Source organism: Tachypleus tridentatus, chromosome 8 (genome assembly GCF_004210375.1).
Source record: "Tachypleus tridentatus isolate NWPU-2018 chromosome 8, ASM421037v1, whole genome shotgun sequence".
Lineage (NCBI taxonomy): Eukaryota > Metazoa > Arthropoda > Merostomata > Xiphosura > Limulidae > Tachypleus > Tachypleus tridentatus.
In genome coordinates, this window is record NC_134832.1 from 72,100,615 (window position 1) to 72,125,088 (window position 24,474).

At 35.5% G+C, this 24,474-nt stretch overlaps 1 protein-coding gene across 4 annotated transcripts; it reads right to left on the reverse strand.

Annotated features, from left to right (window-relative positions):
* Positions 1 to 1,329: 1,329 nt before the first annotated feature.
* LOC143222646 (uncharacterized) lies at positions 1,330 to 22,764 on the reverse strand. 4 transcript variants are annotated; one of them, XM_076449412.1, is made up of 3 exons: positions 22,704 to 22,764; positions 21,757 to 21,898; positions 1,330 to 7,248 (listed from the first exon to the last, which is right to left on the reverse strand). In XM_076449412.1, exon 3 carries the CDS (start codon positions 7,239 to 7,241, stop codon positions 3,111 to 3,113), a length of 4,131 nt encoding a protein of 1,376 aa, XP_076305527.1. In that variant the 5' UTR covers positions 7,242 to 7,248; positions 21,757 to 21,898; positions 22,704 to 22,764; the 3' UTR covers positions 1,330 to 3,110. The 4 variants fall into 4 exon arrangements, with proteins under 4 accessions (XP_076305527.1, XP_076305528.1, XP_076305529.1 ...); XM_076449413.1 differs by adding an exon at positions 7,502 to 7,573 and having other exon boundaries at positions 21,757 to 22,759; XM_076449414.1 differs by adding an exon at positions 7,463 to 7,573 and having other exon boundaries at positions 21,757 to 22,759.
* Between the last annotated feature and the right edge of the window lie 1,710 nt (positions 22,765 to 24,474).

The following is a 24,474-nucleotide window of genomic DNA, read 5'->3' on the forward strand; positions in this document are numbered from 1 at the left end:
TTCTTGGACTGAACACTTGAAATTCTCGTTCCGTATCCCTCAAGGTCTTTTAAGAAATTTACACAACAGCAGCAGTTTTACTACGCCCAATCTCACCAGCGATAGCATGTTGAGAAAGACCTTGCTTTTGCAGCTCGAGAATTCTGCGACATTCAAACTCTTTCAACTTTTAAGCCTTTGCCATGTTTTTACCCAATGTAACACGGGAAATGTAAGTGGGAGATGTTTACAACGCTGATGCTTGAACTCAAATGACTAAATGAATGAAAGTATTACGTGTTTACTGATTAATGCTTTGTTTCAGTATGGTCTTAAACTTTTGACCACCTAGTATTTAGGCTAATTTCATAGTGTTCACATTTTCCCTATTAACTGCTAAAAAAGTTATTTTTATTTTCCCTTTTCTTATTTTCATCTTTCGAAACTCTACTCAAATAAGTGGTTAAGTCTAATAATGCAAAATGCATGTTTTTTCTTCATGCTCATTGGCCTCAAGATTTTGGTCAGCAGTGTATTTGCAATGTTAAATGTGAATGAAAAATACACCATCCAAATTAATTATATCACATTTTTCAGTTAAGAATTAAATTTTAAATATAACAATGATCTACCCTGGTCTGAAGCTATAATTATAAATTTAAAACCTCTTAATATGAAATTTTTAGTAACTGTAAAACACAATTTACAATTCTAATAATAAAATTTCAGAAAAATTTATGGGCCATAGTTCCTTAAGTGTCAATGTAATATGTTAAAAAAAAAGTTTTCCCTTTGGGAGTACTAAAAGCCATATGTGCACATAATGCATGCACGTTAAAATTGAAAGATGTCTATCATATAGTAAATATATAATCAAATGTTCCTGAAATTTTCATATCCATCTCACATTTAGTTAAATGATAATTTCATATTACTAAATAAAACAGTATTATTAATATGTTTATTTGTATACTTGCCAGAATATTAGCTTATGCCTGCTCTGGGATAAAATATTTAACTTTACATGAGAAACTCTATTTTCTAACTTAATATAGGAGCTGATTGCCAATATATCGGGAAGGTAAAAACAAACTGAATAGCATAAAAGATTGAGAAGTTATCACTATTTAATAGTTTTTGTTAACTGCTACTTATTCAAAATATAACATGAATATAACTTTAAAGAGAACTTAACTTAAACGAATGAAACATTAAACCTGAATAAATGAAGACAGCATAACTATCAAAATGATGCTCACAAATATAAAGAATACAAGTATATTAATCACAATATACTCATTCACAAAACTTGTTTTTATATTGCTCTTTGACTGATATTCAAAGGGAATGTTTCATTACATCTTTTTATTGTCACAAAATCATAAAATACAGGTCAAAGTATTCTTTCTTTTTTTAATCAACTGGCCATTTAGAGCATCCCCTTGAAGCTACAGCATACCATTAAATGTCAAAGTTCATACTGTCACATAAAAAAAAAGTTTAGACAACTGAAAACAATTATATAATCAAATACTGGCTAGTATTCCTTTTACAAAAATACATTTTGGACTATTTTGCAAAAGAAAATTTTATTTCTTGAATAATTTCAAATCCTTTAATAAAATCATCAAATGAAGAAACTGTTTTTAAAGCTATTTCATTTTAATAGTCAGTTTTTTTAAAGCAAATATTCAATATGAAAAATAATCTCCAATTTTTTTCCACATAACACACCATATTCAGTTGTAATACAGTCCTAGAAAATGCACCTTTTATTTGCATAATATTAAATACAGTTGAGAGTTAATATTATAGACATATTTGTTAATAACAACAATACACTTGTAAGTTTCAAGCAATAATGTTAGCTACTATTTAAATGCATTACTTTATGCAATAAAATTCACTGTCAGTCAGAAATAATCTTGGCAGACACTTTAAAAAAATACTAGTGAACAGTGTAAAGTTTAACTACAGACTACATATCTGTAGTTTACACGTTTCACAGTTTTCGTGTTGGTAGAAAAAGTTATGTCCAGATTGTATAACAGAAAATCAATACGCAAAGTTGTTTTAAAAGTAACACAAGTATTTGATAAATTTAAAAATGAACCAAAGATGCCCACATTAGGTTACATTACTTACAAACAAAATTATTAAACAAACATTATATACCTGCAATGTAATGTAACAAATAATGAAAAAGAAAATTATATGAAAACACCTTTCACATGAATGAAAGCTATAAGTTGATTAATGTAGGTTACTTCAGTTTGGCCCCTAGTTACTTTGTGGGGGGGTAGTTTCCTTTGAAACTTGTTTAATTCAGAGAAGTGGGCTATAATAAAAGATAACCCAAGCCTTGAATATTATTCCTTTGGTGGAAGAAAACAGCAAACAGAGCATTAGCCTTCTTCTACACACACAAGGGTTTTTTTCATGCAAGAAACATACAACTATATTACTTGTCAAAAATTTTCAAAATAAACTGTTTTTATACTACACATAAAGTGACCACAAAAATTATGAAAGGGATGTTTTGATTAGTATTTGCTTACTTCCCTACTTTAATGAATCCAACATCACAAAAAAAGAACCACCCAAAAATTTATAGAGGTGCATAAAAATTGTTTATTTTAAAATATTCTTTATAAACTTCAAGCTGGTTATTTAACCAACAAAAAAATGAAGTAAACATTAACACCACATTAGAATAAAACTCTTTCAAAGTACATAGTGAATCACAATTACACACATCTCTTGAATCTTTCTAAAACTTATGTACATACACAAACACCTATCACGTACGAGTTATTCTGCCATTACTAATGTTTTCCCCTTTATCTCTGAAATATATATATATATCAAAAATACAGGATAAAACATTAATAATGACAAACCACTGTGCATGAGAAATGTCAAATCAATTTGATTTACAAATTACTCATAAATATACATTGCACTGTACAAATCATTTAGTCGATAAAGTGAAAATTGTTTACTGACAAATGTATATATGCTGTATGTTAATAATTTGCAATTAAAATAAATACCAGATAATTATGTGCTGAATAAAACAATATTTCAGTACTAGTCATTTTATTTATAGTGAATTTTAAAACCATGCTGAACTAACTGTTTCTAGTTAGAGCATCCAGCTGGTTACGAAAAGCCAATTTTACATCTTCCAGATCTAGCTTTAATTCTTCAGCTTCTTCCACTTTTTCCCCATACATTTGAAGAAGTGTGTTGTATTTCTGCTCCATATCTTGGAATTCTGACTGCAAGTGTTTAAGAACACATAATTCACTGTCTTGATGCTCAATTTTTTCATTTAAATTCACTAGCTCTTGAGTCATGGATTCCTTTACTTTTTCCAGGTGCTCAATTTGAGACTGCAGAAGGACTAACTGACTTTCTTTTTGCTTTAACTGAGATTGTAAGTTTTCCAAAAACGTTGCATCACTGATTTTAGAAAAGTGGTTAAGAGCAGTTGAACTAGAATAAAAGCCCCATCCAAAATGTTCATTTGTCTCCACTAGGTCTGGCTCCCACTGGTTCAAAGAGTTGCTGAAGGATAAATGATGAGAAGGTGAAGTTGAGTGATGACTGCTGGTTCTACTAACAGCTCCAGATGAAAATTTCATCTGGTCTTTTAAAACTTCTACCTGTCTTTTTTCAGTGTCTAACTGCTGCTGTAATAATACTGTTTGTGTTTCCAAATTCTCCTTCTCCTTTTGCAAGTCTGATAACTTTCTCTCCAAGGTATTCTTAAGATAAGCATTACTGCTAATAGATTTTTCTTTCTCAAGTTCAATTTCTGCAAATTTTTTAGAATTATCTTCAACTTGTTTAGTTAAAGTGTAAACCTCCTGTTTTAAAAGAAGATTTTCAGACTGTAAAGAGTTAATCTTTGATTTCAATTCTTTGCATGTTTCTTTGGCTGTTTTCTCAGATTCTTTCTCTAACATCAGTTCTTTTTGAGATTCAACAAGTTTTTCATTTAGATTTTTCTCCAGCCTTTCAAAAGACACTGCCTGCATTCGTAAAGTTGACTGCAAATTTTCTACTTGTCTCAAAAGAGGCCTTGTTGCTGATGATATATTCTGATTAGCATCTTCAGTACGCTGATCTGCCTCTTGCAATCTATTCTGCAATTCTACTATTTCTGCCTGAAGTGTTCCTATTTTATATTGGCTTTCCTGTTCAAGTTGATCAGCAATGGATCTTGCTTCTTTTAGCTGATATTGCAAAGTTTCCCTTTCTATACTATACTCTTGCTTCACATGTTCTAAAGTTTGACGTAGTTCTTCTTTAGCTGCTATTTCAGCACTCAACAATGCTTCTTGAACTTTGCTATCTTTTTCAACATTAGCTCTTAACAATTCAGCCATTTCCTTTGATGATGCTTGTAAAGCTTTGTTTAAACTTAACACTTTTTCATGGGCATCTTCCAAATTACTTTTTAATACTGATACTTCAGTCTCTTGTTTTTGAACAGTAGATTTGAGCTGTCGAATAATTTCAATATGAATTTTCTCCTGTTCATCTTTAGCATTTAAAGATTTTCTCAAGCGATCTAGCTCTTTGGCTTGACCTTCAAGTGTTTCTTTCTGTGATTTAATAATTCCATCATTTTCTTTCTCTTTGACTCTCAGTTTTTTAATAATGTTAGATTGCTGGAGCTGTTGTTTTGAAAGTTTTTCTCCTTCTTGTAACAATTCCTTAATCTGTTGGTCTCTATCTTGAAGGATCTTTTCAGTTTCTTTAACACTCAGACGACAAGCAGCTTCATGTTTTGCAGTTTCTAAGTCTTGAAAGAGTGTATCTCTTTCCTTTGTAACATTCTGAAGCTTAGTGTCTAAATCAGCAAGCCTCTGTGTGAACTCCTGGGTCAAGCCAGATACTCCTCTGCTTTCATTGCTGTAAGCTTCCTTCACTTGCTTGAGTTCATTCAGTAGAGAATCATTGCTCTCTTGCAGTTTAACATTTTCTCTACTTAGTTCTAGCATTTGTTTCTCTCTTTGATTCAAAACTTCTTCTATCTCTGTCATCCTCTTCAGGATGCTGTCCATGGCTACTGTTTTAGAATCTGGCGTTTTTCTGATGTTCTCATCATCTAAATCACTCTCCTCTTCTGTTTCCTGAACAGCAGGCATTATTCCTTCTCTGCCAGTGTCAGATGATGGACTTTCAGAAGATCTACTTTTGCTGTTTGGACGTAAAGTCCACATGTGTTTCAAAGGAGATAAGCGATGGTATTCTCCATTATCTCCATTTGGTGAAATTATTTCAATATCTGATGATGTGGTTGTCTCAACTTCATCACCAGATGTATGTCCACTGTTGAAGTCAAGTTTCTGAAGTTCTGATCGTTCAGATAGAGATCCAGAATTTCCCTGTGTACTTGGAAGTGATGACGTATTATCTATATCATCCATCACACATTTCACAAAAGAGCTTGAAGAGCTTGTTTCATGTGAACCAACACTATCTGAAGATCTGGCCTCCCAGTCTTTTGCATCTCTTGGTTCATCTTCTTCACTACTAACTCTTATTTCTTGTTTTTCTACACTAAAACATTGATAGGATTCACCAAAATACTCAGATTGAGATGTCTCCAAATTTTGTGTTTCCTCCAACTCATCTGAAGAATGTTGAATAATAATTTCCATGGGTGTGTTCTCCTGATCTCTGGATAATGCTTGAGAATCACAAGAAATAATAGGTAACTCTGTGAACAAAGGGATTTCCAAACTATCATGGTGTATTGTTGAAATTACATTTTTGTCTGATGGATTCCTCTCTGTATTAGTTTGCAAGTTAGATAATCTTTCTTTTTTACTAACTATTTCATTATGTTTTTCTACATTTTTTTCTTCTTCAGTTAGCTTTTGTTTACATTCTTGTTGTTTTTCTTCTAATGTATCAGAGTTGCAACTAGAAGTCAGGTGTTGATGTTGACAATCAGTTTGTTCCTGCTCTAAAATAGTTTTTACATCTTCTTGAACCATTTCCTGATGAACAATTTCATCTTTAGTGCTCATATTATCACCAACAAGAAACTCTCTATTTTCTACAAAAAATAAGTGTTTACTATTATATTGCCAATCTATTTCAGTATCTGGAATATTTTCAAAAATATTTTCCTTTATTTTATTTTTTGGTGATGTGTTATTATGCAGCACATCTATAATACCTTCTAGTTTCTTTTCTTCAAAGTCGAAAGTTTCTGAACTTTTTTCCTCTGTGGAGTGAGCCATAAGGTCACTACCAGTCAAGGTTTCTGAGTCACTTGAATCATTTTGTGTTACGGGTAACTCAAGTTGTTTATGAAGTGGATCAAACTCTTCATCACAAATAAGAATTCTATCTTTTCTGCTTATTTCAATATCCTGAAACTCAAAGTTTTTAAAGTCTTTTTTCTGACAAGTATCATCTAGTCCTTGACTGCAGTAATATAGTGTTTCTTCTATATTTTCTCTGTCTTCATATTCCTTATGTAAGTATTCACCCTTATCAACAATACATTCTGTACTTGTACTTTGAAATTGATATAATTTAGTCTGAAACTGGTCTTCCTTTTGTGTTACGTTCTCTACATTATACATTGTGGAATCATTTTTAAAGTCTTTCTCAGAAGAAAAACGTACATTTTTTTGGTCATTATTCTGATTCATGAAGTTTTCACTTTTGTCAGAATAAGTTAATAAACTATTAGCTACTTCACCATCAAATTCATGTGATGATTTGACCTGATTATTAGTGTCCTTATTTTCAGGAGTAAATAATGGCAATGTTGACATGTTATCTTCTTTCTTTTGCAAAGCCTGTGATGTTTGTGGTTGTTGAACTACTGTGTTACCAATATATTTTGCTGTAGATCCCGTGCTAAGATTCTCAGTATTTTCAAATGAGCCTGGTGTTTCCTGAGAATCAAAAAATAATCCCCAGTCAGACCAAAATTTTGAATTTTCCTTATCATACGTTTCACTATATTTCAATTCTTCCAAAGGGTCCAACATTGTAGTTTCTGTTTGTAAATCTAGCTTCTTAGGTTTGGTGTTTTGTCCAGCAGCTAACAGATTTGATTTCGGCTGTTGTTGGAATGACCACGAATCCCATTTTGAAGAATCTGTTGTTTTTCTATTACCACCTTCTGGTTCTTCTTGAATATCCAAAGCCTTATCTATTGTCTTTTGTGCAGAAGATAATGCTGATTTAGCAAAACCAACAAAACTGACTGTGTTGAACCAACTCATTTTCTACCTGTACCAAAAAAAAAATATGATTTAAATTTATTCTACACACTTTGTTCTTTTTATTGTGTGTGATTCCCCAGAAAAAACTTAACATATTTTGATAAATATATATTTCAAGACTAATTTCCTGATGCCCAAAATTATGATACTGGTGAATAAATCAAGAACTAATAGAATTGGTTCAATTTACTGATGCTTAAAAATATCCATTAAGTTCATACCACATTCATAACTTCTTCCAAGGAAAAAATACTAATTACATTAAAAACTGGATAATTTTGATTTCTGTGATACAACTGGCCTTCTCGTTTTCTTCACCAATCTTTTAATAGCTATAAGAACAACAATAATTTGATTTTATTAGCAAATAAATCTGTTCAAGCACACTGTTTTCAATGCTAAATCTACACATCAATTTCAGTAATTTCTTTGATTTAAAAATTTTAATTTTTTATTTTTTAGTGTGGCATTTAGTACTGAATCATATTATGTAATTTAAATGTATACAAAGAATATCTGCACTTCTGAAATAACACTCCAGCTTCTCTCAGATAACTTAAATCTTAAACCAAAGTGTTTCACTTTCTTCAGCAAAGATTTTATTTTTTAATACTCAAGAGAAACTGAATATTTCAGAAATTTATAGAAACAGTCCTTTGTCAAATATATTTGAGCAATATTCCACATTTTAAATTATACTAAGTTATTTTTACTTGAAAGAAAGACGGCTGTAGCTTAATTATTTTGTAAAGTAATTTAGGAAGTTACGTGTATTTAACTTGTGAAATGATCAGATTATCAGTGAAGAACAGAGACGACAAGACATTGATTTTATTTTCTTATTCAAGTTTTGTTAATGTTTTATTAATTTTTGCACATTAGAATAACTTATTAGATTGTGTATTTTATGATAAAAGGTTTTTTTGGTCAAGATAGTGGCTGCTTCACTTAGTGGCATCATGGCTCTACCTGGTCAACAACATGCATTTAACCTTTGCCTTGTTCAGTGGTGATTTAAACTAGCAGTTTGTAATTCTTGGAGTACTCAACAAATGTCTAGGAGTTCTATAGATACTATCTTGATGTCCAGACTGGAAATGGATCTATCAATAACATCCTATACTCATGTATTTGAAGAAGAAGGGTTAATAAAAAGAAATCAAGCTGCAAAAGCTATATGTTAACCTGTTGGGCCTGAAGACATAACAAGAATACATGCATAGCTCTCACCATGGCTAGTAAAAGCTATTAGTCCATGAGATGGGGCTCTCCTAATCTGTACCACATTAGTAAATTGTGCGTCTTACTTCAAGTGCAACTTTATCTTCTTCGCTTTAAATTATACATGGCCCTTTTACAGAAATCAAAGTCAAATACAACCAAGAAGTATATGCAAAATAAACTCATCAAAAATATTTTTGCCTGCTTTTAAAAAAACAAAGCTCTGAGCAGAATTCTGGCAGTAAAACTGACAGAAAAATATCTCTGAGTCATAAAGAAATGAACACAAGCTAGTATTCTTATAAAATGGCTTTTTGTACCTTACCTACATTTGGATCTTTTAAGCATCTTATTTATCTGATAAGAGTACATTGGTCCATTTTATCTACAGGATTAAAACAGGTACCAGACAACTAGTGAGGTATTAAGTTAAAATAGGAAGAAATATCAGAATTATTAAAACATTTTTGACTGAAAGTAAAGAGCTGCTAAAAAGTTTTTCTTTCAAGTGAATTACAGCAGTGAGGCTTCCTTATCATCTGTTATGACTGCTATCATTTATTGTTATTTATAAAAATTTATGAAACTTGCAAATCTGGTGATGACAGTAAGAGATTAATGCTGTGAACAGTGGTTTAAATCTCAAGCATAGTAATTAGTAAAAATAATAAACTATAATGTATTAAGAAATAAGAGGTCAATCATTTAATGTACAGGTATATAAAAAGAAGGTTGATTTAAATAGGTGTCATCAGGTTTATTTCTATAAAATCATTTACTACTGTAAGTAAAGAACCAAGTATTTAAAGATGAATAATGAAAATTCATAATGAATAAAAAGAAACATTCATAACAGTCAACCCTTCACAAAATATTTTTGTTATTCATGTGCCTATGAAACAAAGGTTAAAAACAGGCAGGCTAAAATCAATACTATATTATCAAGAAACAATAATTTTTAAAATTCTAATTGGAAAATCCTGTTCAAGAGTATGTCTGCATTTCAGTTCTTTAATTTTAAACCTATAACTCCTAGCACGCATATTCATATTGTGTTATAGGACCATATGATGATATATGAATATACTGTGTGTGTGTGTGTGTATACGCTCTTCTAGTATTAAATATTTATTTTGTATACATGCAGATTTCACATAACTTGTGGTTGAAAAAATGTTCAGTTGATCTTGTTTCAATTTATCTTTCTTATTCTTAAAACTGGCAACACCTTTTATAACCTAGGGAAAAAACTGCTTAAAAAGACACTTTGTATAAAAATGTTGAAGTTGTGCTTTTCAATGGTTCTTCAGATGATATTTAGTAGTTACAGTCCCATTTACATTGAAATGAGAATGAATAGTCACATGGATAGTGCATGCCACACTAAATAAATGTGAAGTTTCTTGGAAACTAAAAATTTAGCATATAAACATTGGAACATACAAAAGCCAGCAGAAGCAACTCCACGACATTAGTAAGAACAAGTACACATACTGTGTTTGTGTTACATTATATAATGAATATTATGCATTTTTTCTACATTTATGTCCATTCCCATTATTCCGTTCTACCTCAGTTAAGTAAGAGTTTTAATAATACTCCATTATCAATATCTTTAGTGAAACTCAGTATGTCTAATGGATCTGACAATAACTCAGTTCACCTGAATATAATAAAGGATGAATAGGCTTGAGAAAATTTTAATACAGTGACCACAGGATATTGTTATTGCAGAGTATGCTATTAGCTTCTGAAATGTGTACTACATGAACTTAGTTACTAAGTGAGTAAAGCCTTCTGCTAGAGAAATAAATTTCTAATGAGTAGATTTTATGACCTAGAATAAGTCAGTCATTGGTTAGTTGTTTAGTGTCCATTGACACAAAGCAACTAGGCTATCTGAACCAAACAAACAGGAAAAAATTAAAAATTAAATTATTAAAATATGTAAAAATGAACCATGTTAAAACAGTCCAATTTTTGAAATATAAACTTAGAGTTAAAAAGATCAATAGCCCTTAAAAATTTAAAAACACAACTGAGGTGGATAGTGTCATCATCACCATTGATGCTGTCCAATGTCAAGGGTGAACCCATGGAAAAAAATATGTCTAAAATTGTGCTGTTGCTCATGGTCAAAACGATGGAATGACAGTCTAATGTCATTTTTTTAGGATCCTCTCCAGTCATACCAATGTGAAACCTGCCAAGCTTACACATGAGCCTGCTGAAAAGTGATATGGTTTGAAAGTGTGGAATACCAACAAAAGGTATCCCAGACCCATTTTGAGCCTTCCATGCCACGTAGCAGTCAGGATTTCACCACAAAAGAAAGTAATGTGGAAAACACATTGAGGTTTTAGGAACAGATTTAACAGATGCTTAGACAATACAGTTACTGCAGGCCTGGTCCAGCTTCCACTGAGGCATGTGGATCAAGTGGCACCAACTATGATCAGTCACCCTCAAAATAATAGGAAAATGATCACTGTCCTGTGAGTCACTGTTGACTCCCCAAGAGATAATAGAAAGTGAAGGAGAGTAGATCGAGAGATCAATAGCAGCAACAGATGACTAGGTGCATGAAAATAGGTATATAAACCAATATTGAAGAAAGAAAAGTTGTGATCCAAGAGCATACACTCTGTGGAACAATGTCTCCCATCAATATCAGCACCACACCAGAAGGGATAGTATCCATCACAATCCATCAGGATTAACAAGAGAGAAGACACATTTCTGTACAAAGAAAACTGCCAAAAGATGACTACATCTGCAGGTTTCAGAAATGCTTCCTGTAAGGATGATAAGAAACAATTAAATCCTTTATGTCATCTATATTTGAATGGTAACCTCAACAGTCCCATTGTATCAAAGTAGACATTTTTAATTACATGGAGAACATTTCAGATTATGTCCACATCATTTTTCTTTATCAGAAGGAGGTATTTCAACCTCCATGTATTCTGTCCTGGATTGAGAAAGCAGGTCTCTATCAGTATAATTGGTCCAGCAAATGAGGTTAAGAACAAATAATCATTTGATATCTTGGGGCCAAAGAAGATGAACTCCAAGCATACACCAGAAGCCAGAGAAAAAGGAAGTGGACCTAAGCAGTCACTGGAAGGACTGGTAGGTACGAAGATTGTAGATGTTGATTTGTCTGCTCTCTTAACCACAGAGGACAAAAGAATCTACAAATAGTAAGAGAATGACTTTAATGGTGGCACAGAAAGATCTTTCTGCACTCCCACTGTAACACTGGAATGGAATGCAGCAGCATATGTCTAAGATGGAGTGGTGGACAATAACTTGAGAGCCTTGGGGTGAAAAGTGTTGTGAACTGTTTTCAAACAATATACCTCTTTTTTCCTCCACCCCCACCAAGGACAATAACAAAAGTAACAGGGGCAAGAGCCATTACAGTTAACACAAATGAGGGTCCATTCTGCACTCATAGCCATTATGGTCCTTTCCAGTGTAATGAGCACATCAAGGAAGCATGACATGACTCCTTCAAGTGACTGGATGCTGGCATTGTAAACATCTGAGAGTGTTCAGAATATACAGCCACATCTTACAACTTAGAAAACTTGCCTTGACAGTAGCAGGTGGTCATGGTGATGTAAACATCAAAATTAGGACACTGGTTGGCAGCATAATTCCACATTTTCAGATTGAGATACACCTCACTACAGAAACTCCTTGGGTGGAGAAACCAGCAAAGATCTCTGACTTAGGGATGTTCTTCAAATCCCTCTCAACAATAACTCATGACAAATTCAAAGTAGTATGGGGAGTAACCTTAATGGATATAGTTCCAATGGCTTCAAATGTAAGATAATTTACTCTGTTTTGGAGTGGATATTTCCTCTAAGATGTTCCCAGAATGTAGCTTTTTGACTGACTTACGAGAGCCAGCAAGCCCTCTAGTCCATTCTGAATATAAAAAAAAAGGGAGACATGTGCCATAAAGATTTGTCTGATAAAGAATATAATATCAGAAGATGGGGTAGTGAGATACAGGTGTTGAAAAAGTTAAAGAGCGCTGTTCAGAATCTTCAATACTTGGTCATTTACCTGTGACCTGTTTTTTTTTACCATTTTATTTTTATTTGGGGGTCCACAATATGAAAGAAATTTCAGTGTTCACTGACCTCACTCACCATGGAGCGCTACAAAGGTATGCAGTGCCATGCCAAACATGAACAGTGCAGAAAAATCGGGGTTTCATGAGCATTATATCCAAACATCAGCATTAGACATAACATCCACCACACCCATTGAGAACATCCAAAATTTGTAATTGGTTGACTCTAGACCAACTGGACCAGTCAACTGACCCTGAAAGGGGCACCCCAAAAACTGCTTGTCTACAGGATTTCAAAGCCAAAGTGATGTGTTAGGGTTGGACTTCTCAACCACCAGGATCCTCTCCTATCCTTCATGGGCCACCACACACAACAAACATGTTCTGTACTTTCAGTTTACCTTCTCTAGGAGGTCTCCTTACCACATCCAGGAATCCACACCGAGAAATCAGTCAATGAAGAAAGACTGTTCTTTGATCTTTAAAATGTCCTTTCTTTGATGTTGGGCTTTTGCTGATGCTATAATGATCTCAGACATTAATTTTATTGGAACCTACAATAAAGGAATAAAAACTATTGATATTAATGCACTTGTTTTTTGTCTTGGTATGATGGAAGCATGAATTGAAGATTATCAATATGGATTAGCATCTGTTGCACTTCAAGCCAGGTAGGATGGTTTGTCCAAGACTCCCAGGTTTATGCCAGCCAGAGTAATTCAACCCCAGCTCTGATCAAAGCCACCCAAGAACAACAAAGTGAGGGTGAAGGAATAATTTGTGTACAATATCCACCAACAGATAAACCTCACTAACAGGCAACACAGTAAGTGCTGAACCATAAACACTATAGGTAAATGGATATAGGTCGGTATACCCGAGTCAGAAGATATACAACTAAAGTGAACATAATTCACAGAAAAGCATGGGACCAGCAGAGATGAATATGCAGCCTAGTGTATCTTGTTACTCTGTCACCTTGCTACCTTTTGTCAGAATGTCAAAAAGTTCCTAACATACAGTATCGGCTATAATGAGATTATCTCAACTAGATGAACAAAAATTTGGAAAGAATTTCTAGCCTTGATGATGTGTGTGTGTGTATAATATGTCATTGTAAGTAAGTCAAAACATTCAAAGGCACAGTAAAGGAAAAGTTGAAGCCTTTTCTGAAGTTTTTTAAACAGCTAACTACCGGAATTGGCTGGATTATAAAAATAATCTTCAACTACTTACAAGTCTAAATGGTTGGTTGGTTGCTTTGGTGTTTTATGGCACAAAGCAGCTAGGTTATCTATGCCAAACATCCAGCAAAAAGTTAAAATCAAAGTAAATTTAGAAAAATTCATAAAAGGAAATTAAGGTAAAACAAAACAAAGCTTAAAAAAAACATAAATAGCATTGAAACCAATTTTTACATCCAGTCTACAGTGAGAAAAACTACAGTAAAACAAATTGTAAAGAACTTTCTGTAACATAATTGTAATTATCATAACTTGCCAGGAAGACTAACAGGTGAATTTAAAAACCACTGTTAGTCACCTGTAGTTAGCCTTTCCAGTCCTGGTTCCAAGTTATTTGACATTATGGCAATTTCCAGAAAGTAAATTAATACAAGTTTTAAAAGACTTGCAGCCAAATTGTAATAATAACTGGCTAAGATGACTAACGGGTACTTCAAACAGTCGCGTTAGTCACCTAAAGTTGGCCTTTCCAGTCCTGGTTTTGAGTTATTATTACCGCCATTTTCTAATTTCAAATCAAATAAGATGTACTTTGATTCTTAAAAGAGAATCACATTAATCAGTGATGTAGAGAAAACCCACTTGTAGAGAAATATATATGCAAAAACGGCTCGTTTGGGTTGAGAAAATATTTTACATAGGAGAGCGAACAACGTTTCGACCTTCTTCGGTCATCGTCAGGTTCACAAAGAAAGATGTAACTGACCGGAAGCTGACCACATGTTTGAAAGGGGTTGTGTAACTGAGTGTCGGAATGTAGAGGGTGGTGTTAGATGTTAGGTGTTAGAATCACATTAAAAATGGTCTAATGTATAAATTATAAAACTTAAATAGCATTAAAAAGATTAATGGCCTTTAAAAAACGAAAAACATTTCTAAGGTGGACAATGTCACCATCACCAATAACACTGTCTAGCGTTACGGATAAATGTTGGAACAGAACATTTCTAAAATGGTACCATCATTCAGAGTCATACCAATGGCAAGACAGTAAAATGTGGCTTACTGTGACCTGAGTGTTACACAGACAACACATTGGTGTGTCAGTCCCAGATAAAAGAAAGATGTATTAAAGAACTGTGACAATGCATAGTCTAGTTAGAACAACTTCCTCTTTCTGATCCTTAGGGAAGCAAGACAGCCAAAGTCCAGCAGAGGGTTTTATTTGGAAAAGCTTGTTTTCACATTGCTCACTCCAAGTCGACTGTCAACTGGCATGAGCCGAGCCTTGAATACAGGACCACAGCAGATAGATTTAGCTGAGGTGTCAGCTAGCTCATTCCCATGAATGCCAACATGTCATAGTATCCAGAAAAACTGGATAGAAGTAGATGTCAAAGAGAAATGGGTCAGATGGTTTGGAATACCAGTGAGAAGAGAGAGTGTACTAATGTGAAGCAATTCCAGGGCCAGAAAAGAACTAAGCGAGACAGTATAAATAGTGCAATTTGAGTAATGCTTAGCTTCTATGTGATCCAGGGCAGGAGAAATGGCATACAGTTCAGCAGTGAACACAGAAGCTGCAGAGAGGATTCTGCAATCAACCACCAAACCACAATAAACCATGGCAGAGCCCACACAGTCACCTGATTTTGAACCATCTGTATAAATAGGAATAGAAGGATGGTTCCACAGAAGTTCAGCAAAAAACAAACTGTATTTCTAATCAGGAGTGTCTGCTTTTCTCAGATGACTTAAAGATAGGTCACATTTGGGGACTGTAAAAAGCCATGGTTGGATGGGCTGGCCAGTGGATACAGTAATGTTATCCAAGGTCAGACCAAATTCATCCAACTGCACCTGGATACAAAGGCCAAAAGGAGCAATGACAGATCACCTGTTCTGAAAAAGCATGGCCCATCAAGGAAGGAAAACACAACCCTAAGTTCCCACCTTTGGTAAGGACTGAAGTTTTCAAGCATATAGTAAAGACAGTTGCAAATGGCAGAGGTGCAAAGGTAGTTCATGAGACTCCATGCATAAGTGCTAAACAGGGGAAGTGCAGAAAGCCCACGTGCAAGAGCCAAAGTCTGTGATGATGAACAGCATCCAGCATCTTTAAGACCAATATTGTGGCAGAGCCATAGACCAGTGATCCATTGTAGAGATTCAATCAAATAAGAGCACGATACATCTTAAGCACAGAACATCAATCTGCTCCCAACCTGGTGGAAGAGAGAACATGGAGAATGTTCAGTGCTCTTGTACATTTGACCCGTAGCTGCTTGATGTGTGGTATAAAGGTCAGCTTATGTTCAAAGATAAGTCCCTAGAACTTTATCTTATGGACCACAGGCAGCATAACTGCACCAATACAGAGTTCAGGATCAAGGTGAATACTCCATTAGTGGCAAAAGTGTATTCAAACGGTTTTAGAGAGAGAAAAGTTAGAGCCGTTTGCTGTGGTCCACCTTAGTAAACAGTTGAGGGCAGTCTGCAGCTGCCGCTCAATATACCTCATGTTCGACAACTGACATGAGATGTGAAAGTCGTCAACACAGAGCCCGTTTGCAACAGTAAGAGGGAGTTGTTCAGTGATGGCATTAATCTTTATACTGAAAAGTGTGACACACAAAACACAGCCCTGAGGGACTCCAAGACCCTGTAGAAAAGAACAGGAAAGTGTCAAACCTACACAAACTTTGAATCTCCTGTCCACTAAAAATTTTTTAATAAAAATGGGCAAATGGCCAGGTAATCCGTATATATGGAGGTCTTGAAAAATGCCATACCTCCATGTTGTATCATAAGCCTTCTCAATGTCAAAGAATATAGATACAAGATGTTCTCGTTTGAGAAAGGCTTCTCTGATTGACGTTTCAAGTCGAATCAGGTGGTCCCTGGTGAAACGCTGTTGTTGGAACCCACACTGCTTGGGCGAAAGGAGGTAGTTTGATTCAAGGAACCAAACAAGAGGAGCATTAACCATCCTCTCTAAGGTCTTACAGAGACAGCTCATCAAAGCAATTGGATTGTAGTTTGAAGGAATCTTGGGATCCTTCCCAGGTGTGGAGAAAGGCAAGACAATAGCCTGGTGCCAGGCATCAGGAAAAACATTCTCCTGCAAGATCTGGTTAAAAACAACCAGAATAATAGCAAGAGAAGCAGAAGATATGTGGCTCAGCATTTCATAGTGTACATCATCAAGTCCAACCAATGTACTGCCAGACCAAAGAAGGGCCAGTTTGAGTTCCACCAGTGTAAAGGGATGATTGTAATCATAGAAACAATCAGCTTGAAAGGAAAAAGGTGAGTGCTCTGCCAGAGTCTTGATGGCTAAGAAGGTGGAGGAAGAAGCAGAAGTGCTAGATACATGGCAAAAGCTTTCACCTAGGGTATCAACAATGATCCAGGTATCAGTTACTTCCTAGCCAATAGAGAGCAAGATCGAGAGGGGGGACAGAATTATATTGCCCACTGAGCTTTTGAATCTTCTCCCATATGACTTTGGAACTGGTGGTAGAAGATACGCTAGTTGTAAACTTAATCCAAGATTCCTTTTGGCTTTGGCGTCTTACCCATCGAGCACGTAAACAGGCCCTCTGGAAAGTTATGCATTTTGAGAGTGTGGGATATCTACGGAAAGTATCCCAGGTTCATTTTTGAGCCTTCTGTGTCATGTGGCAGGGAGGATTCCACCATGGATGAGGATATAGTGGAAAATGTGTCGAGGTTTTAGGAATACATTGAGCAGCTGCTTGTATAATACAGTCAGTTACTGCTGCCACACAGTTGTCTATTGATGGCTTACAAGCAATGGCAGGATCAAGTTCTGCAAGAGCAGCGAAAGAGGGCCAGTTTGCCTGATCCAGCTTCCACTGGGGCACGCGGGTTGGGTGGCATCAACCACAGCCAGTCTCTCTCAAGATTATGGGAAAATGATCACTGCCTCGTGGATTACTGTCAACCCTCCATGAAAAATGGGAAAATAATGAAGAGGAGCAAATTGGGAGATCAACTGCAGCAAAGGAATGAAAAGAGAAATGTTGTAATCAGAGAGCATACGCTCTACAGAGCAACCCCACCTATCAATATCAGCACTTCCCCAGAGAAGATGATGTCCATTAAAGTTCCCCAGGATAAAAAAGGGAGATGGCAACTGTTCAATGAGAGCATCAAGGTCTGATTGATCATATGTCTCTTCAGGTGACAGGTAGAGAAAACAAACAGTGATGGTATGACCCAAGGAAACATGGATGGCTAGAGCCTCCAAGGGTGTGTCGAGTGGCAAAGACAGGGTGGGCACATGCTGATCAACCAACAATGCCACCCCTCAATGCACTCATCCATCACACAGCCTGTCATATATTTACAAAGAAAACTGCCAAAAAGGTGACATTATCAGCAGGATTCAGAAATATTTCCTGTAAAAAAAGATAAACAGGATGGTAAGAAGCAATCAGTGTTTTGATGTCATCCAGATTAGAACATAAACCTTGACAGTTCCATTGTATCAGGGTGGCCATTTTTACTTATGTGTAGGCAAATTTGGTGGAGAGCCTTTCTGTTTACGGCTATCTCTTTTTTTTCTTTACTGTCTTTATTCGAGGGAGGTCTATCGACCTCCATGGATCCTGCCCTGGGTCGATTGGGCAGGTCTTTGCTGTTTGAAGGGGATTCCAGAGACTGAGAACGTGAATGAATGATTGTTTTGCATCTTGGGGTGAGAGAGGAAGATGGATCTGAGGAAATGCCTGTACCTGGAAACAAAAAATGTGGATCTTGGGGCTTGGTGGAATGTATGTAAGTGACAGAGATAGGTGTTGAAGTTGATTCATCAACTTTTTTAACCATGGAGGTCAAAAGACTCTTCATTTGCGTGGAGAATGATTCTTTAGAAGGCACAGAGAGATCTGTCTGCACTTCCACAGTACCTGTGGAACAAAGTGCAGCAACATACATCCAAGATGGGGTGGTGGACAACAATTTTCAAGCCTCAGGATAATGTTATGAATCTTTTTCAAATGCTGCACCTCTTTTTCTTCCAACCATTTAGGGCAAGAACAAAAGTAGGACAGGTAAGAGCTATTGCAATTGATGCAATGAGGGTCTGTTTCACACTCATAGGTACCATGGTCCTCGCTACTACAACAAGCACACATCAAGGAACCACAACATAACATGTTCGATTGACCGAACCATTGACACTGAAAACATCAGAGAGGATTTGGAATGTATAGCCATACTCCACAGTTAAGATAACCTGACTTGATAGTAGCAGGCAGATGTGGTAACGTAAATGTCAGAATGAGTACATTGGTTAGTACCATAATTTCATCTTTGCGAGTGGAGATACGCCTCACTGCAGAAACTCCTTGGGTGGAGAAACCAACAAGAATCTCCAACTCTGGGATGTTCTTTAAATCCCTCTCTACAACAACTCCTCATGATGAATTCAAAGTAGTATGAGGTATAACCTCAAAAGGTATATCCCAATTGCCTTTGAATGCAATAGGAATTTACTGTGGTGAGATGTGGATGTTTCTACCAATATATTACCAGATCAAAGCTTTTTTACTGACTTTGGAGAGCCAGCAAGTCCCTCTAGTCCCTTCTGAATGAAAAAGGGAGACATTTTCCCTAAAGCTTTTTCTGAAAGTGAGTGCAATATAAGAAAATGAGGTACAACAAGTGGTAGAGATGGTGAAGATTGCTGCTCAAAATCTTCAAGATTGGTCATTTACCTATAGACCATTTTTTCACTATTTTATTAAGATTTTTATTTGGAAGATCCATAATAAAGAAAGAAAATTTCGGTGCCCACTGATCCCACCCACCATGGATCCCTACGAGGGGAGGCACTACAATGTCAAACAAGGACATTACAACAATGCCAGGGTTTCGTGAGCACTATACCCAAACACCAGCATCAGATATAATATCTACAACACCTATTGAGAACATCCAACACTGGTACTTGTTTGACCCTAGCCTGAGTGGACCAGCCGACTGACCCAAGGGGGCTACCAGTCTACAGAAATTCAAGGCCAAAGTGGTGTGTTAGGGTTCGACCCCTCAACCACCAGGATCCTCTCCTCCCCTTCATGGGTTGCCACGCACAGCAAACACATGGGTGGATGTTTAGATCCCAGAGGAAGTAAACTAAAAGAACAGAACCTTCCCTGGGAGGTCCCCTCACCACGTACAGGAATCCACACGGAGGGGAAATTACTCAGATCAGAGAGCTACCTTTAATAGTAAAGTGTTCTCTGAGTTATGCAAAGTGTTGGGTATGGTAAGGAGATCCACTTCACCTTATCATCACCAGTATGATGGATTAGTGAAAGGGATGATGTAAAAACACGTTTCCCAAATTTGTTAACTTGGAACAAACTGACTAGGATGAAAAAATATCATATATAATAATGTTGTATTATGCAACTGAACAGAGATCAGCAAGTTATTTGTCAATATATGCTTATGTTTGATAGTGAAATTTTGTTCCTGTAGACAAAATGTGTGGTCCTTCACCTACAACAGACACTCCACAGTGTCTATATGCACATCAACAGCAATGTCATAATAGGATAGAAGGAGTGCTTCAAGAAGACAATAAAAAGAGAAACACAGTAAACTGGAGACTATATGTGGCATGTGCCAACAGCATAGAAGCCTACTTGCTTCAGCTGGACTGGACCCCATCTTGTGATCCGATGAGTATGTCCATTAATATGTTACAGTCAAAAAGAATGTGCAAGTGTGAAATAAATGTTGATCAGCTTCATCTAAACATGTTCAAGAATGTCTGGTGAACTGGATTGATCAAGAGTCATAAGAGAAAGTTGAAAGAGATGAAGATGAAACTATTGTCTCATCCTATTTCAACCTGAAGGATGAGAAGAAAAAAGTTGAGAGTACCTATCAAGCTTATTAGAATGTGTCACATGAAAAAGCACCAGATATGGAGGCAAAATTTATGAAACAACCGACAATTACTTCTGATGAATATGGCTGGAATTAGCTCAACCATAACAGCAAGGATGGTCAGATAGTTGAGACTGCTGACTGAAAGGGTGAGACAATTCTTGCTTTCCAAGCCCTAGAGTGGTGACATGAGTTACTTTGTATGCATTACATTATGTTGTTTCCACTTGTGTATCAGCCAGAAAAATCATTAAGTCAAACACATGATGATTTAATAGAAGTGGCAATCCTTGCTTTCCAAGCTATCAAGTGATGATCACCATACACTGTGTACATTATATTTTGTGACTTTCCTTTGATTAACACAGTTTAGAATAGTTAGTGAGAGTACACTTAATGCCTACTGCACCATCAATTTGCACAACTAAAGATGATAGTTAACAGTTTGAAGACAATTTAAAGGGTGCTGCCTCAACATCAGAATATTGCAAACACAACATTCGATAGCCTCAACATCAATGAATTAAAAACACAAAGTGATTATCATCACTTATGTGGTTGTATTGTTCATCATTATACCAGATTTTACACCTAAATAAATTTAGCTTTAGCCAAACAATAGTAAATGAAAAGAATAGCCTCCCAAATCATGTAATTGAAGCCAATTCAATCCATTCTTTTTAAAACAGTTTATGTAAATTATAGGCAATCAAAGCATCAAACTTAATCACAGAATCATTGACTACAAATGACATAAAATTTATTACACCATGTGAAGAAGATATGAACTAGCTGTATACAAAGGCAGTTATGCCTGCATACACCACAAAACTGTATGTACATATATGATGGGCAATGCTTTCTTTGATTATTGTTAACTTCCAGTCCTCCCTTTTATCTCATTTTTAATTGATAAAGTAATATTGAATAGCAGTGCTATGCATTGCTTGAAATATTACAAGTATATTTATGGCCTCACATTAGTAATATTTCACTTTATGTGACCTACAATAATTCCAGTACCAATGTCTCGTACCTTTAATATTAAGTTTTATGTTTAGTGTAAGCCTAAAGTACATAAACTATATATACTTACATAAATTATATTAAATAGTATACTCTAGTTGAGCACTACATGATGAAATCCATGGGCTTTCCCAGCTTTAGAAAGTCTCCAGGTTACAGGAGCCAGAGCATACAGGAAGTGTGTGTGTGTTTGCTGATGCACTACCTAGCCACTTTTCCATTTAATGTTAAAACAGAAGGAGAAATATCAAACACTACTATTTTGCTTGGGATTTAACCCTTTTTCAAAATTAGACCTATCTCTTCTACACTACTTTCAGTAATATTTATTAATAATATCAGTCTAGAAATTCTACACCACACTATTACAATTAGTTTATAACTTATAACACAAGCCCTATTCATGAAGTTAGGGAAGAAAACAGATTCAAAATAATCAATGTAAAAGAAATAACATGAAACCCAACAAATCTAACAATTTCAAAAGGTGGATCTTCATTAAGAATAAACTGGAAATCTTGGTCTAATAAAAAATTAATCAGTTGAAAACAATCAAACTAAAAGCGCTTTAAGCACTCTTAATGAACCTTATATTTTTATATAATAATAAACGAATTAACTTTACGTCTTGATAACTCGCTGTCTGTTAATACGTTACCACTACTACTACTAGCGTTACTGTTAGACTTAAGGAGTTATATTAAGTTGTACCTAAACCACACCTATGACCGAAAAGTTGTGCATTAAATCATAAAAGTATTTTTAAAATGTTACAAATACTGTAGTCTGTCTTATTTTTACTTTTCTGTTATCAAATCGTAGTTCCCACTATTCATAAGTGTTGTATTTCTGGTAGTAGCGCTAGTCTTAAAAAGAAATATCGTCGTTAAATAGTGATTATTCAGTGCTATTACTTAATACTTAGTTTTGATCTCAGTGTGAAATAATTAAATCTAACTCTAATAGACTAGACCGTATATTTAAAAATGAAGTCGCTACACCATATTAATCACACACCGACAAGCCAAGAATTTCCAACCTATACATCACCAACTTGTAAACATGAACATAATGTTAATGTGCCACCTACGGTAGTAATACATAACAACAACGACGCTATACACTGAAAATATCCTCAGAGTTATATAAATAGGAAAAAATAACAACAACAAAACAGTATGCAACTTTTTATGGTAGCTAAATCAATAAACCACTCAAATATTAGTCAAATAGATTTTTCCGATGTTTATGGAATTGTTTTACTTTTCCATCAATGATTTTATATTTTACCGTAAACAATTACAGAACAATTGTGATAGGGTGTACGTGTATGTGTCTATCACTGTTCCCTTCATTTACACGTTTTACATGACACTGTCTTTTTTCTTTTTCATCTTGGCTCATGGTCTCTCTTTTATGGGTCCGGCGTGGCCATGTGGTTAAGGCACTCGACTTGTAATCTGAAGATCGGGAGTTCGAATCTCTGTCGCACAAAACATGCTCGCCCTTTCAGCTGTGTAGGCGTTATAATGATACAATCAATCCCACTATTTCGTTGGTAAAAGAGTAGCCCAAGAGTTGGCGGTGGGTGGTGATGATTAGTTGTCTTCCATCTAGCCTTACACTGCTAAATTATGGACGGCTAGTGAAGATAACCCTCTTGTAAAAATGCGTACCGAAAATGGCTATTATGTTATGTCCCCATGCATTGTTAACAACAAAAGTATTACCTAACATTACTGTTAGTCTATGTATTGAAAGTATAAGACAAAATGTTTGGTTTGGTTTTTAAATTTTGCGCAAAGCTACAAGAGGGCTATCTGCGCTAGCCGTCCATAATTTAGCAGTGTAAGGCTAGATGGAAGGCAACTAATCATCACCACCCACCGTCAACTCTTGGGCTACTCTTTTACCAACGAAAAGTGGGATTTACTGTAACATTGTAACGCCCCCACGAGTTGGCGGTGGGTGGTGATGACTAGCTGTTTTCCCTCTAGTCTTACACTACTAAATTAGGGACGGCTAGCGCAGATGGTCGTTGTGTAATTTTGCGCCAAATTCAAAATCAAACAAATAAGCATTAAACTAAACATTATATTAAATTAAGTTTTAAAACCAAATAAGACAAATTACAATATATCAAGCCCAGCATGGCCAAGCGCGTAAAGCGTGCGACTCGTAATCCGAGGGTCGCGGGTTCGTGCCCGCGTCGCGCCAAACATGCTCGCCTTCCCAGCCGTGGGGGCGTTATAAAGTTTAGGTCAATCCCACTATTCGTTGGTAAAAGAGTAGCCCAAGAGTTGGCGGTGGGTGGTGATGACTAGCTGCCTTCCCTCTAGTCTTACACTACTAAATTAGGGACGGCTCGGTGCAGTGGGCTAACAACCTACTCACTTAAATACCTGTTGAAGAATCCACAAGCGATTGCGGCCCTATGTTCCTTGATGGAATCTAATGGTGATTGAATGACAATATATCAAACATCAACAATAAACTATGTTCTGTAAAAGGATAACAGCAAAAAATCACACAAAATGAAAGATAAAATTAGGGTAATTGTGGAAAAAAAGATGAGCCAAAATAAAACTGAAAATCACAAACTCAAGCCAATTACAAAAATCAATTGAAATCAAGTTCAAATTATTATTTAAACATTGAAATGGTTTTAATCTCAACATATTTATAATGTAAATGGAAACCGGATAAATAAATTAAATTAGAATTAAAGAAGTTTAAGTATCACAGAGAACCAGGAAAAAATGTAAGATAATAATAACTATTCAAATGT